The sequence below is a fragment of the Aspergillus ochraceoroseus genome, assembly GCF_002846915.1.
Source record: "Aspergillus ochraceoroseus IBT 24754 chromosome Unknown P175scaffold_4, whole genome shotgun sequence".
Lineage (NCBI taxonomy): Eukaryota > Fungi > Ascomycota > Eurotiomycetes > Eurotiales > Aspergillaceae > Aspergillus > Aspergillus ochraceoroseus.
In genome coordinates, this window is record NW_024468479.1 from 1,762,658 (window position 1) to 1,778,724 (window position 16,067).

General features: G+C 51.3%; 4 protein-coding genes across 4 annotated transcripts; 3 read left to right on the forward strand and 1 right to left on the reverse strand.

Annotated features, from left to right (window-relative positions):
* Positions 1-170: 170 nt before the first annotated feature.
* On the forward strand, positions 171-894 carry P175DRAFT_0532421 (bifunctional thymidylate/uridylate kinase; the record flags this gene model as incomplete). Its single annotated transcript, XM_040899964.1, has 2 exons — positions 171-315; positions 368-894. 2 exons carry the CDS (start codon positions 171-173, stop codon positions 892-894), a joined length of 672 nt encoding a protein of 223 aa, XP_040752443.1.
* Positions 895-939: 45 nt separating this feature from the next.
* P175DRAFT_0438342 (structure-specific endonuclease subunit SLX1) lies at positions 940-2,169 on the reverse strand (the record flags this gene model as incomplete). Its single annotated transcript, XM_040893907.1, has 2 exons — positions 940-1,836; positions 1,885-2,169. Coding segments are annotated over 2 exons (1,182 nt in total), but the record flags the coding sequence as incomplete, so codon positions are not given.
* A 1,204-nt stretch (positions 2,170-3,373) lies between these two features.
* On the forward strand, positions 3,374-8,964 carry P175DRAFT_0493357 (putative PHD transcription factor (Rum1); the record flags this gene model as incomplete). The annotated part of the gene is made up of 5 exons (XM_040895958.1): positions 3,374-3,739; positions 3,829-4,825; positions 4,887-4,981; positions 5,060-7,731; positions 7,815-8,964. The coding sequence occupies 5 exons, from the start codon at positions 3,374-3,376 to the stop codon at positions 8,962-8,964; spliced, it is 5,280 nt and encodes a 1,759-aa protein (XP_040752445.1).
* Positions 8,965-9,967: 1,003 nt separating this feature from the next.
* Positions 9,968-15,200, forward strand: P175DRAFT_0532424 (putative protein kinase; the record flags this gene model as incomplete). The annotated part of the gene is made up of 5 exons (XM_040899965.1): positions 9,968-10,109; positions 10,340-10,745; positions 11,708-12,967; positions 13,051-14,916; positions 14,987-15,200. 5 exons carry the CDS (start codon positions 9,968-9,970, stop codon positions 15,198-15,200), a joined length of 3,888 nt encoding a protein of 1,295 aa, XP_040752446.1.
* Positions 15,201-16,067: the final 867 nt, after the last annotated feature.

Here is a 16,067-nt window from a genome sequence, read left to right on the forward strand (position 1 = left end):
GATTGAAATTATCCCCAGTGGGCCACCGCCGCCGCGTTCTCAGGCCTTTCTTGACCATCCACCGCTACGCCGCACTGAACCTATCGATTTGGTTCTACTTGGGGGGAATAGACGCTTGTGTGTTTTGAAAAGAGTGACGTCCATAGTTGAATCATACCTGTGTCTACAGCATGAACGCGAAAGAAACACGCGCGAGACGCGGGGCTCTGATTGTCGTCGAAGGCCTGGATCGAGCTGGCAAATCCAGCCAGTGCGAGCTCCTTCGCAACTATTTACAGGAATCCGGTCATGCAGTGAAATATATTAGGTTTCCAGGTATTTCCTGAGTGGTATTCGGTGGTTAAATTCTCTCACTAACCAGTCCGAGACCGAACCACGTCCATTGGCAAGATGATCGATGGCTATTTACGCGGCCAATCGCAGTTGGATGACCATTCCATTCACCTTCTCTTCTCCGCAAATCGATGGGAGGCTGCCCGGAGCATTGAGCAAGATATCGCCAATGGGGTCAATGTGATTGTCGACCGATATTCGTATTCCGGCGCAGTGTATTCGGCCGCCAAAGGCAATCCTTCTTTATCCCTTGAATGGGCCTGGCTTCCAGAAATCGGATTGCCCCGGCCGGATCTATGTCTCTTCCTTCGCATATCTCCCGAAGAGGCAGCAAAGCGTGGCGGATTTGGTGCGGAGCGTTATGAGAACGAGGCTATGCAGACCCGTGTGCGGGAGCTGTTCCAAACTATATTTGACCTCCAGCGAGGAGGCACGGTTCGCATGCTTGATGCCGGAAGATCGTTTCAAGAAGTGTCAGACGATATCGAGAAGATTGTGACCGAGTGTATTGCATGCTTGGATCCCGCTAGTCCTTTGGCGAAACTCACGTCCATTTCCTGATGGTTGGATTGTAATCTAGCGTCTAGCTCTGCGGTATGTATTGGTTCAGCCCAAAGAGATCGCGTCATCGAGATCACTGTCTTCTATAACAATTTCGACTCTCGGGGGGTTCGTCTTGGTCTCCGGTTCTGATTCAGAATTCAATAACTCGGCCCAGTTATCATCCAAGGAGAGGTTGTCCTCGTCCGAAACGTGCGCGTGGGCTTGAGACAGATCAAGCACAGTCTCTGAATCAGTCACAGGCGCTGCTGAGTATTGGACTCCCTCCGGCATGTTTGACCCCTTCTTGGTTCCCTTTTGAGCTTTTCTTTTTTCTTTCCTTCGCATAGCCTGGAACATGACTCTCCCTCGGGTTCGAATGCTCAACTCCTGCATCAGAAGTTGCCACGGCACTGTTTCATTACACGCTGGGCAGTTCCCCTCTAGCGGCACGAACCGGTCTTCGTCGCTAGCTCGATCTAGAAATTTCGTAGATAGACATATCAAATGAGTGACACATTTGCAGCTCGCCTGTGGACACACAGTGACCAGATCCTCCTGATTGAACTGGATCTCGCACAGATGGCAATGTAACCCTGCCAGATTCTCTGCTAGATCCATTCCTTTCTCCAAATAACCGTAGATATGGGCATAATCCGTCTGGATATTCTTAACCCCGCCAACCTTGGACTTCCCAGCACCCTGCTGCCCCAGCGGCGCCTCTTCACAATCCCCATCCCCGACGACGGTAATATGACGCGGCACCACCCCGTCGACACGATCGCACCAACCTTTCCACACGCGGTGGACATCGGCGGCGAAAAACCGCACAGTAAGCGGCCAAGCGGCGAAATACCTCGTCCGCAGCAGGAGATGCAGGTCCTCCAAATGCGCCTGCAGTGACAACCGGGTCCGACGAGCGGGCGGTTTCCTTCCTTCCTTCGGCTTCTTCCTCGACTTGTTCTGGTCGTCATCCTCCACCGCCTCATTCTGGTCTTGCATGTCTGGTACTAAGTGGCGAGACGCAGCCGGATGTTGCCAGGCCCATTCGAACTGCAGAGCTCCTACCCGACTAGCGAACCCTTCCACGAGTAGAACCATCTCCCACGGTCGTCTTCCATCCCGGGCTGTGCGTTTGGCACCACCCTTGGACACCCCGTTATGCTGTGCAAGACGCCGGGGCGGGTCGGGGGTTGAGCCGATGTAGAGCGCGGGACGTTGGAATCCTCCCCCTGTCGAGCGCAGCAGATAGCAGCAGTAGTAGGGTGGGATTGGTTTGGGGTCCATTGCTGCATCAATAAAATCAATCTATACTGGATTGAATCACAGAATGACATTGAATTGTATTGACATGTAGGAAGAGGTAGTTTGTACATACCTAGGTATGTCGACCATCTAAAATTCCGAATGGAAACCCACCGCTATTCCCGGAAAGGAAACCAGTGCTACGCCACAGGTACTCTATACACCGGAGTAAGTTGAATATAAGCTGTGATCTCAAGATGAAGCAATACGGAAGTAATTTCCGGGTTCAGCAAGAAGAGAAAGAAACAAAAGAAAAGAAGGAAAAGATAATAACTCACAAGGTGAGTTAAAAGAGACCCCGGGAGTCGCTTTAGACATGATTTGACTCTCGTACTGGGCCCACTAGAGTCATGTATACCGAATGTAGAAATTGAAGCTATTCAGTGTTCAGAATACAGGAGTGTAATATATACCAGAATGATACCACCTGGATATTATATGTAACAACATTCAAGCAAAGCAAAAGAGGTTACTATTAATGGTTATATGCAAATTTAATTCATACATAATCAATGAATCTATTATTAAATAGTCTCTCCTCAGTATCCTGGATCCCGGACTGTAAATCACCGTTTGCAGCCAGGGGAATCTTTCCATACAGTACATATTGAATACCACCTTCCCTTGATAAGTACCTCCTACTACTACCTAGTAGTACTATAGGTACCTACTCCTATCAAATCCTCCAATTGTCCCCAACTAACGACTAAACTAGGGACGGAAATGGTCATAATGATTGTTCTTGTTATTATTATCACCTATTAGAATTAAGTACAGTATCTGAGTATCCTACCTGTGTGGCGCTCAACTGTTGCTTGGACTTCCGAGATTCTCCACACTAACCCTCCTGGGACTCAATCTCGGACTTCCCTCTCGACCTTCATCTCTCTCTCTCTCTCTCTCTCTATCCATCCCATCCATCCTTTCTTTCCTCCACCTTCCCACCTTCCACCTTCCACCTTCACATCCACTACTTTCTCCCCCCCCCTCCCCTTCTAACCTCCTAATCTATCTCTTCCTTTTCTCCATCGATTATCATCATCCTTTCATCCTTTTTGGGGGCCCCGATTTTTGTAATCACGTCTCTCTGCATTCATCGGGTTTCTAGACCTTCCTCCATGTGCTTTTCGCATTGGACCCTGACCCTCTTCCATCCGCGATAATTCACGCGCAATTTGGTGATCTCGCTGCAGACATGGTGGCTCCGGCCGCAATGGGAGGGATCTCGATAGGTACCCAGTCGTCCGCAAACTGTCAGCCCACTCGATCATCGAGCACCCATCCTTCCCACTCGCACAATGTTCCCTTGAGCGCTCGACGATCCGCTCCCCTCGATCTCTCCACCGTCGAACGACGAGGCCAGCCGAATGCCCCCCGCGAACCTACAAACCGAGTCCGGCCCCATGGTCTGCAGGAGGCCCCGACCTTTCGCCCAACCAAGGAGGAATTCAGGGACCCCGAGGCCTACATTCGCAAGATCGCGCCCGAAGGCAGGAAATATGGCATTTGCAGGATTATTCCGCCAGAAAACTGGCAACCGCCATTTGCCATTGATACAGAGGTATGGGAATTCTTCTTCTTCTTCTTCTTCTTCTTCTTCTTCTTTCGTCGTTCGTCTTTTTGTTTTTGTTTTCTTTTTATTGGGGGGAGGGGAGGGGTTCTCGCCACAACACCGCTACTACTCTTTCCCCATGTCCTGAAGCTAATTCATCCTTATTTCTCCAGCGATTTCATTTTAAAACCCGTCGACAAGAGCTCAACTCGGTTGAAGGAGGTATGCCCCCGCGTTCAGCCACGCTTGCTGCCGGTGGAACTCCGCAGCCCAGTTCTGACCGGGACCCAGGAACTCGTGCAAACTTGAACTACCTTGACCAATTAGCCAAGTATCACAAGCAGCATGGTACCAACTTGAATCGCTTCCCCAGCGTCGATAAACGCCCACTAGATCTCTACAAGCTGAAAAAGGCCGTCGAGGTCCGAGGTGGCTTTGATCAAGTCTGTAAAATGAAAAAGTGGGCTGAGATTGGTCGCGACCTCGGCTACAGTGGCAAGATCATGTCGTCGCTTTCCACCTCGCTGAAGAATTCTTATCAGCGATGGCTCCAGCCGTACGAAGAGTACCTCCGGGTGGCGAAGCCGGGCGTGCAGCAACAGCTCGAGTTGGAACATGGCGGCCCTTACACCCCATCGCCCAATCATTCGCCGATGCCCAAAAAGCCCAGTCCCCTCGAGAGTAATACTCCTTCCGCCACACCCCAGGCATCCCTTGGTCTTCCAGCTGTCGGCCCCCACACCACCCCCAGGGAGATCGAGGCAACCCCTGATCAGAAGTCCACACCGCCGGTTGATCCAACACCTCCGCGCCCGGTTGCAGCCAGTTTCACCCCGGTGAATGCAGGTGGCTTTACTGCCGTCAATCGATCACCGTCTTTTGTCGCCGTCAATAGCGGGCCAACCGTCAAACGGGAAGCAGAAAATGACCATCTTACGCCCAAGAGCGTTGCGGAGCACCCGCAGACCTCGACCCCCCTGTCAAACGGCCATGGTAGCCAACCAATGAAGCGCGGAATTAGCCACGAAAGCGGATCTCAGACCGAGAATGGGGAAGTGGACGCCAATGGACGACGAAGTAAACGACTGCGAAAAGGTACGTGTTCATCATCCCATCCCTTTGCGTTCACTCGATTCTTAAACCCATCCCCTGCCAGATCCACCCTTGCCCACAATTGCGGGATCACACATGAGCCTTCTTCGACCGACTCCCCCGCGTGGAAGGAAGGGGGACGTTCGGAAAACTGGAGATGTAAGTTTTTTTTCTACTCTTTTTTATCCCCCTCTTATGTCGCTGGGGGTTATGTATCACGCTAATTTCCCACTCTAGAAATGTGAGACCTGTGGCAAGTCGGAAGATCGCCCCTCGATCCTCTTATGTGACAGCTGTGAGCATGGCTACCATAAATACTGCCTCGATCCTCCCTTGACGAATATCCCTGAGTACGACTGGCACTGCCCTAAATGCCTGGTTGGGACAGGAGAGTTCGGATTCGAAGAAGGTGGCGTCTATTCGCTCAAACAATTCCAGGAGAAGGCCAATACTTTCAAGAAAAGTTATTTCGCATCCAAAATGCCTTTCGACCCTGTTCTCAACACCCATCGACGGGAGTCCGAGGATGACGTTGAGCGCGAATTCTGGAGGCTAGTTGAGAGCTTAACCGAGACTGTTGAGGTTGAATATGGAGCGGACATTCATTCTACCACCCATGGCAGCGGCTTCCCCACGATTGAACGAAATCCGCTCGACCCATACTCGGTGGATCCCTGGAACCTTAATGTCCTTCCCTTTTACGGCGACTCCCTGTTTCGCCATATCAAATCCGATATCTCAGGCATGACTGTTCCATGGGTTTACGTGGGAATGTGCTTCTCCACCTTTTGTTGGCATAACGAGGACCATTATGCCTACTCGGCCAATTACCAGCATTTCGGTGCTACCAAAACTTGGTACGGTATCCCGGGGGCCGATGCAGAAGCGTTTGAAGAAGCCATGCGACAAGCCGTCCCCGAACTGTTCGAGAGTCAGCCGGATTTACTATTCCAGCTGGTGACCCTGATGCCACCAGATCAACTGAGGAAAGCGGGGGTTAATGTTTACGCTCTTGATCAGCGAGCCGGCCAATTTGTCATTACGTTCCCCCAGGCGTACCATGCTGGGTTCAACCACGGGTTTAACTTCAACGAGGCTGTCAACTTCGCCCCGGTGGACTGGGAGCCATGGGGAGCCATGGGCGTAGAACGTCTCCAAGCTTTTCGAAGGCACCCTTGTTTCTCACATGATGAATTGCTGTTCAATGCTGCGGCCCGAGATACGTCCATATCTACAGCAAAATGGTTAGCTCCAGCCCTCCAACGGACATGCGCCCGGGAGTTAGCGGAACGTGCGTCATTTGCTTCCCGACACCGAGAGGTCACACCTCATCATTGTGCCCTGTTGTCGGAAGACCCTGCGGCCACAGGCGACTGCCAATTGAAGTTTGTGGTTGAGGATAAAGATCTTCCAGAAGATGACTACCAATGCCAGTATTGCAAGGCCTTCAGTTTTCTCTCTCAATTCTATTGCCATAAAACTGGAAAAACGCTCTGTCTGATACATGTGGATACCTATGATTGCTGTGGAGTGCCCCTTTCGCAAAGACTCCTGGGCCCCGATCACACATTACGCTACCGCATCGGCGACGATGCCTTGAAGAACTTGGTCCTCAAAATCCAGGAGCGCGCCAGGATCCCGGAAGCGTGGGGGGAGAAGCGCGACAAAATTCTGGAAGATGAACCGAATCCCAACTTGAAGGTCCTTCATAACCTACTTAATGAAGGTGAGAAAATCCCATACCATTTACCTGGCCTCCAAGATCTTGCGGCTTTCGTTCAGCGCTGTGATAAATGGGTTGAGGAAGCAACCAACTACATTACGCGAAAGCAGCAAAATCGGAGGAAAAACGAGAAAGCTTGGCGCAAGGCTACTTCTAAGGCCTCGCAGCTGGAAGAACGTGACCGTGAAGTTCGCAGGGTAGAAAACATCTACGCCCTTCTAGCAGAGGCTGATAAACTGTCATTCGACTGTCCACAGATGGCGGCTCTGGAAGAGAAGACCCGCGAAATCGAGAAATTCCGCCAGGACGTTAACGTTGCGCTCATGAACCCCCATATCCGATCAGTACAGGAAGTTGAAGAATTGGTGGAGTCCGCCCGGAACTTCAACGTGGATATTCCCGAGGTTGAGGGCTTGGAACACATTCTCCGACAAATGAGGTGGAATGAGGATGCGGGCCGCAAACGTGATCAGTACATGACTCTCAAGGATTGTCAGGCGCTGATTCAGGGGGGTGAGCAGTTGGGGTTGTCGGACACAAACGATCATCTTCGTTTTTTCAAGGAACTATGCCGTCATGGTGAAGCATGGGAAGCAAAGGCCAAGGAGCTGATGTCCGTAGAGGCGGTGCACTATCAACAGCTGGAGGCTTTATCCGCGCAGGCGTCTCGCTTTCCCGTCTCCGCAGACACACTCGCAGCCGTAGATGCCATATTGACCAAACAACGCGAAGCGCAAAAGAGGATACAAAGCCTATATGAGAGGAGCAAGGACCCAGATTTTAGGAATCGCCCTAAGTATAAGGAGATCCGGGAACTGATGGATTCGCTGGAGGAATTAAATAGCCGGCCTACCGGTGCAATTGACCTGGAGCGGGAACAGAAACGCCACGAGGACTGGATGAGGAAAGGAAAGAAGCTATTTGGGAAGGCCAATGCTCCGTTGCATATTCTCAAATCGCATATGGAGTACGTGGAGAAGAGAAATTCGTATTGTTTTGACCTGGAAGATCGCTTCCGACCTCCAGTTGAACCAGCGTCTCGGGATAATAGCCCCGACAATCTCCTCGAAAATAACCACGTCGCCCCAATGTGGGGTAGCGGGCAGTCACGCGCGAGAGATGTGTTCTGTATTTGCAGGCATTCGGAAGCTGGGATGATGATTGAGTGTGAAATCTGTCGTGAATGGTAACCCCCCCTTTTTTTTTTTCTCTTTCTCTCTCTTCTACTCGCCATTGCATTGGATGCGTCCGTGCGCTGATCTTGATCAGGTACCATGGCAAATGCTTGAAGATCGCCCGAGGCAAGGTCAAGGAACACGATAGGTATACATGTCCAATCTGCGATTGGCGTCAAAAGATCCCTCGAGATGCGGCTCGCCCGAAGCTGGAGGATCTTCTAGACTGGCAGGCTGAAATCGCCGGTCTCCCTTTCCAGCCCGACGAAGAGCAAACTCTCGACAACATCGTCAACCAGGCAACTACGTTCCGGGATTTCCTGCAGAGTTTTACCAATGCCGCTTGCACCACCACAGAAGAAGTACCCACCTTGATCTTCTACCTGCGGAAAATAGAAGGCGCCGAAGTTCTGCTGGCCTATGAGACAAATTTCTTCCGGCAAGAGATTCACAAATGGCAGCCCGTCGCCCCAGAACCTCCCCCAATTCTGGAGCAGTCTCTGTCAACGCGAAAGCCGCGTCCAACCAAACAGCAGAAGATTATGGCGCAGTTGGGCGTGGATCGTCCTGAAGATCTCCCTCCACACCTCCGCACGAAGCAGCCGAACTTGGCCAAGCGCAAGTCAATTGAATCTCAAACTAGCAGACCTACAATCCTCCACCCAGCTCCTCCGACACCAGGCGACGGTTCGAATGGAGAGTCCGCTCGCACGGGGCCCACATTGACCCCGATGAATGACGCACCGAATGCACCCTATCCCTTCTCTGCAAACTATTCCCTCCCCGCTAGTGACTCAACTCCTGCCTTTGCTCCCGGGTCTTCTGCATTCTTACCTCATGTTTCAGCGCATTCGCCCTCCTTCCCGCCGCGTTCTCCCTCTCCACATCACGATCGTCTAGATACGGCCCTTTTTAGCCCTCCCGGGTTTGGCCGCAACCCTAATAGCGGCCCTTCAGCGGTCGATGTTGACAGTCCCGGTCCCTTTGGCAGCAGTCCTCGGCAGAACTTGGACGATGTGTTTGCCGATTTGACAAACCAGGATGCTGAGCCGGAGCCGGAGCCGGAGCCAGAACAGGAGTTGGAACCGATGCAGAACACACATGCCAACGAGGCGCTAGAGGTCCTGGATGTTGTTAATGGCCGAGAGAACTCTATGCCTTTGCCTGAAGCAGATCAGGAAGAAAAGGCCGAAATCCACGGTCCAGCTGACCACGATCCCGAACCTAGTGCGGCTGTTGCTTAATAACAGGACTCCATTTCTTCTGCTGCTGCTTCCTCTCCCCTCTCTCTCCATGGTCCACGTTGCTTCTCTACGAACATTGCGTAATCTTTTCTAGCACCTGATGGCATTATTACCCCCCTTGTGATGTATGATTCGTTATGCCTTTAATGTTTTCCGATATGCCTTTCTTTGCTTTCGATCTTGCCCACCACCAAGTTATCATTTCTTACGGCACTTACCTATTTTTACAATTTCCTGTACTCGTCATCTGGATGCTTCTTGTTTGCGTTTATGATGTTTGTGTGTGTATCAAAAGGACGGAGAATCCGGCGACACGGGGAGTCAGCGTACTTGTGGGCTGCTTCTGTTTGTATTGTTTTTTTTTCTGCTTTGTTTGTTTTCCTGGGGAAGGGGGCTTGGTTTATTTTCATTGTTGCTGAGGGTTTCCAGATATACAATGTTTTGTTTTGTTTTGTTTTCTTTCTTTCTTTCTTTCTTTCGTTTTCTTATGCTGTCTTTTGCGTTCTCCCCCTTTTCTTTGATGTACAACTAGTCAAAATACCTCTGTTTCTTGAAATGTATGTCTAATTGATAGATGCCAATGGGGATTACCTGTTTTGCTCGAGTTAATATAGAAACTCCAAAAGCTTCCTTTCTTCTCTCGATTTCCTCATCGGGAATTCTGCTTATGTACTCCCATCCAATCACGTGCCCGCTCGGCTTGGTTGCAGTTGAACGGAAGGCGTGCGGAATCTCGATCTGTCATCAAATCACCTCCCGTGCAAAAGCTGTGTGTCAACAGCGTCCTTCTCCATCCTCCCCCGGGTATGTTCGGTCGGTTGGGAGGTTATACAGAGTAATACTCTTTTGCGATTTGATTCCTGAGATGTGGACGTGTGAGCCTCGTGCGATCGGACTTCCCTCACCCTAATGCCTCCTTCCTGGGTTGGAACTCCCCCCTCCTCCCCCCCCCCCCCCCACCGCCTAGGACCTGCCTAGCTCAACGTACCACAATCACCTCCTGATGGCCATTCTGGGTTTGGAATATGTCGGACTGGGCTGTCGTTATTTCGAGCAACGGAAAATGGAACCGTCTTCGTATTTTCAGAAGATCTCGTGCACCTCCTACAATCCGCTAGCAGGGATCGTTGGCTACTCCGAAAGAGGTATGTGACTTGCGACCAAACTAATAACCATCCCAGTTTATTAGATTATGCCAGTTACTTATGGCCTAAATTTTATCTGTTCTTGTCCGTCTACCACCATTTGGCTGCTGATGCTGGGACTCCGCCCCCCTCAACTATTTTTATCTTCCTTGTCACTTGGGTACAAGTCTGTTACCACGCCTCCAAGATTGTGATATCTGCTTTTGTTTCAGATCTGTGAATTTTTCCAGTAAAAGCGCCTGAATTTGGCATTTTTGAGAGCGTCCCTGGGGATGAAGGGCAATCCGGGGCATCAGTGATTGACTGGACTATCGAGGCCCATAAAGTGGTGGACAATACTGTTCAGTTTGATTCAACTTGCCATGGCACAGGCCTTACACCATGGCTGGTTTGTTCCACGTCCCGTACGGGTTTGATGCCGGCAAGGAGATTTGAAGAGACCAAGGGCTATCTATCCACCTTGCGCCAGGGCTCAGTTACAGCCAGAACGCTTCTTCATTCCTCTGTGCAATGGTTGCTCCAGGTCTTCCTCACCTTGTCCGTTGTTCCCCCTCCCCTCGTAGATAGGTTTGATATGTTCAGAAGCCAGAGGAGCTCTTTTTTCCGCCAAGGACTACAAATCGCGCTGTTTTGGAGGTAAGGGGTTTGGAAAGAGCCTGATTTGGGTCGAGTTATGCAATAGGCGAAGAAATCTCAGCGCTGCTGGCCGTGAACCGAGAACCACCCGCTATCAGTTCTTGAGGAACGGGAAGGATGGGATGGGATGAGGGGCAAGGCACCAAACCAAGTACCTAGCACACGGATACCATCCAAGGAGTTTTAAAGCCCACCCACTCACTCACTCCGGGTGCAGTGGCGTAAGCTTTTGAGGTCGTTGAACCTCTTCCTGCTCCGACGGCTTCATTTAAAGCATCAATATCGGGGGAGTTGAGATTCTATCTCCAATCCTCACACATCCAAGGGGTCTTGATGACCAAACAGCAACACCACCGCTCAGTGGTCTAAACCCTGAGTGACTGGAGGATTGACTGACATGATCCAGTGAGATTTCGAGTTATATTCGTAGTAAGAGCCGCCGTGCAGGCGAAATCGAAAAGGGAAAAGAAAAAAGAAAAAAGAAAAAAGAAAGAAAGAAAGAAAGAAAGACACAACGGGTGGGCTAAAAAGAAACCCCCCCCCTGGGACGAACTGCGAAGTTCCCTTTATCGTCCCGTCCAGCCAAGTAGAAAACTTACTGTCTCTTCGTATGTCTCCCTAAAGTGATAACCCACCCACAACGACTATTATTACCATCACCATCACCACATCCCACCACTATCCCCATATCCGGCCTCTGACTTTGGGGGGGGGCTCAACAAAAGGTGCGTTTCTCCCCAGATTATTCTAGTTATCATTATTATAATTATTGATTAATCCCATGTCCGTCATTCTCATACAGAACCCTCACGTTCAGCCCCGGAAAAACTGGTCTTCCGTACCACCCAATCTTCCCGCCCCGAAAAGCCTCCAACAACGCGGGCGACACACGCTTAGTTAACTGGCGAGAGAAGGAACGAGGGAGCCCGTCTTTTTCTTCGGGGTTCGCTCACAACCATCAGCCAATATCACCCCATCTTCCCACAGCTCCGCCATTTCGCCATCCATCCTCGCCGTCATTTTCATCTGGGCCCTTTTCAACCAGATGCAGCAGGAAAACAAGTGCTTATGGCTGGGTCCCGTAGGAGTCCAGTGTTGAGAGACCAGTGGAGAGGCGCCGGTGACGCTGGAGACCAACGAGGCCGTGAGAAACATAGGCCTCGGGGCTCTCACCGTGATAGGGGAAGGGACAGGTTTCGCGATCGAGACCGTCGTCGAAGGCCCAAGGAGGCCCGACCTGATTATTCGTCACGGTCGCCGCCACCACCACGTCCCTTCCCCCAGTCAGACAACGATCCTCATCACCGTGAATTTTCTCCTAATATTGCTTCTGCTCGCGGATCCCCGGGGCCTCCATATACGGACATCCACCCCGGCCAGAAACCAAGTCGCGATCATTCCCCTCCCCCAGCAGATCATCAGGGTCCAGAGTCACACCTCAGGACAGCCGAGAGAGATTATCGCAAAGACGACTCTCCACCGGGGCCGCCTCCTTCGAAACGCAAGAGAACACGCAGCCCCTCTCCGGGAATTTATCAGAACCACCCTCCTGCTCGCCCGCGCCATCCACTTTCCTCTCAGGGGGACGAGTTTGACAGGAGTCTGCCGCATAATAAAAGACGAGGAGGGCGTCTACCCGGCCGCGGCAGGGCTGGTCGAAGGTTATCACCGCGGCGAGGACGAGACCGCCGAAAGAGCGAAGGAGGTCGGCGAGGCTCACCACAACCCAGGCACTCTAAGTCCCCTGGCTGGGGTGGCAAGCCATACCCCCCTCGGAGACGGTTTCGTAGCCCTGGACCGGAGGACGATTTCGAGGAGGCGTCTCGCTATCGGTCCGTTTCACGTCATTCCGTGGGTTCTATGAACTCTAGGCTATCATCCTTCTCACGTCGTGAATCAAAAGGTGATTCCACGATGTACCCCCCTCGACCTGGCCATATGGGGGGAGGGAATTCCTTCAGGTCACCCTCGCCATCACGACTGAATCCTAACCCTGATGCAGACACAGCCAGTATTTCTGCGGATATAGGTGGCCTCGATACTCGTGCCTCACAGCGACGCCAACCGTCGCGATCGCATACTGACACGCGACCATACCTATCCTCGCCCCAGTATGCTACTCCAGCCAACTCCCACCACGGATCTCCTCGCTCCAATTCACCGCATTCTGCTGGGCGGGGCATACGAGCTGGCCACCAAGCTTTATATCATAGCCAACAGGGGTTCGTTATTCTCTGCAACAACCTTTGGTTTATTTATTTTTTTTTTTTTATTCCTTCATCAGCTAATTTTAACCCTTATCTAGGCAAAGTAACCCATCCATAAACGCCTCCCCAAGTTATTACTACCAAAATCAACTACCCTATACGGCATCATCAAATCAAGGCTCATCCCATGCGTATCGTGGTGGTCATTCAGGATACCGTGGTAACCACCGTGTTACCGACCGTCGATTCTCGGCGTCCGGGTCCACAGGAGCCCCCTCTCACGGCAGAGGTCAGTTTGGTAGCCCACAATGGGATCCTTCGGACTCGCGAAGCCGAGCGGGCCCCTCCAGTCCTCCGCCACCGCATAGGCCGCTGTCAAACAGCCCCCCCCCTCCTCCCCCTGATCACCACTTACGTCAAGGCGGATATGATGATGATGCCAACTTCAGACCCTCAAGCAAAGACTCCCGAGTGGGAGATGAAGTAACAAAACGTGGGTCAGACCATGAGAGCTCTCAGACACTACCGCCTGATAATCCCCCCCCGGACACGTCTGCCACCCCAAATAAAGGTGGCAAGATTAGCTTTGCCTTTAAGGCTAAGACAGGCCCAGCTTCGGCTCCTAAACCTGTTCCCGATTTAGCACAGCGGATGTTAGCTCGAGAGCCACCCCCCCGGGTCGCTGAGCCTCCACCTCCGCGCAACCGAATCCCAACAGGACCACCGCCCAGATTCAAACCTGATACACGCTTTGACCGGCGTGATCGAGATCGAGACCGAAACCGGGATCGGGATCGAAACAAGGGCAGAAATGATCGAAGGGATTTCCGAGATCCTCGTGGTTTCCGTGAACCTCGAGATGGACGTGGCCCTGATCGGCGAGACGACCGTCGATTCGATAATCGGCCTGATCGAAGGCGGAGCGACCGAGCACAAGACTTCCGTGCGGAGCGCCACCGGGATCGCTCTCCAGAGCCAGTAGTCAAAAGAGCTAAGATTATGGTCAGGCCCAAACCACGTCCTACCATTTCTGAGGAATTCGCTAGTTCAGATTCTGTATACTATCGCAAGCCAGGGAATGAATCTGTGATTGGAGCCGGCACGTATGGAAAGGTCTTCAAAGCAATTCACGTCTATACGCAGAACAAGGTCGCGCTCAAGAAAATACGCATGGAGGGGGAGAAGGATGGATTTCCTGTAACAGCCGTGCGAGAGATCAAATTACTTCAGCACCTCCGGAATCACAATGTTGTGAGTTTGCTCGAAGTGATGGTTGAGAAGAACGAGTGCTTCATGGTGTTTGAATACCTTTCACATGATTTGACTGGTCTCATAAACCATCCTACCTTCACACTGACCGCCGCTCATAAGAAGGATCTCGCGAAGCAGATGTTTGAGGGCCTAAACTACCTTCATCATCGAGGTGTTCTCCACCGAGATATCAAGGCTGCCAACATTCTCATTAGCAATCGGGGACAGCTTAAATTTGCGGACTTTGGGCTGGCTCGATTCTTTTCCAAGAGCCGACAGCTCGATTACACCAACCGTGTAATCACAATATGGTATCGTCCGCCAGAGCTTCTTCTAGGAGAGACCAGATATGGTCCCGCTGTGGATGTTTGGAGCGCGGCATGCGTTTATGTCGAAATGTTCACGAAGAAAGCCGTGTTCCCCGGAGAAGGGGGAGAGATCAGCCAGCTAGACAAACTTTACAATGCTCTAGGAACGCCGACTCGGGCGGAATGGCCAGATATTGTCGAAATGCCTTGGTTTGAACTCATGCGACCAATCGAGCGGAAGAAAAGAATCTTTGAAGATGCGTACCGTGATACCCTATCACCCGCGGCGCTGGACATGGTGTCTCAAATCTTCCGTTACGATCCTTCTAAACGGCCAACGGCTGAAGAAGTGCTTGCTCATCCTTATTTCCATGCGGAGGAACCCAGCCCTCAGCAACCCACTGAGTACGTTTTTTGCCCTATTTTCCGCAACTGGTTTCATTTGCACCCCCGCTAACCACGTTCTTGGGTTCAGATTGGAGAATATGGAAGGAGACTGGCATGAATTTGAATCCAAGGCGCTCCGAAAGGAAAGGGACCGGGAAGCCCGTCGGGCAGAGTACCAGCGGGATAAGGAGAAACGGAAAACGATTCCTCCTGGTCAAGAGGAACGAGAAGCAAAACGCATCAGGCCGGATGCAACTGATGGCCCAACGCCTACCGTGCAACCAAGTGAGCAACGGTATTAGAACTCGGGAATTTTACAGGTGATTTTATTCTACTTTTACCCCCCCCCCCCCCCCCCCCCTTTTTGTTTCCCCCACAACTTGACCGTGCCGCGACATTTTTATATGCATTTTTCTGCGATTGTGGGTGGTGTGCATGTATACTCTTCTTCCTTCTTTTACGATACAATATAATTGAATTTTCCGTGTTGTTGGTAGTAGTCCTTGAATGACATTGGCGAGAGAAAACAGATCGGAGTCTACGCCAGAACAATTAGTCATTAATGGTGTCTGTAAACAAAAACATGGATGCAGAGATGAATGACGACAATCGACCATTGCCAGTCAACAATCAGACAGTGCCATTGAACCTCAAACTCGACCAGCATTTTCCCGCGAGAGACACAGGAGAAGAGCGGTTGAGTACATCGGATTACCAGAGTATGTTGTAAATCATACGAATTCCTCATGCAGGGAGAAGAGAGAAGCGAGGATGGAGGTGGTATGGATGAACGCACCATCATCTATCATTTTTTTTTAACTACATGTCGAACAAGAGAAACAAATATAGATGGATGATATAGAGGTAAGAATGTCCCGTCATACAGGTCATCAACGCATCATGGAGCCGTGAAGCCCTCGTGATGATGGTTTTAGAAGCGGGGTTTTGAGGCTTTTTCTCGACACACGCATCGGAATCGCTGGTGCAGTGGAGGACAAAAAGAAGTTGCAGACAGCGATGATTTGAGTTGGTGGTCTGGGGTTTGTTGAAAGAAGGAAGGAGAGAAGGAGGAGAAAAACTCGAATATAAAGAGGGGGAAAAAAAGATGAATCCGGAACGGAGAAATAAAGTCGCGGGCGGAGAGCGCAGGGATGAAATCTGATTGGTCA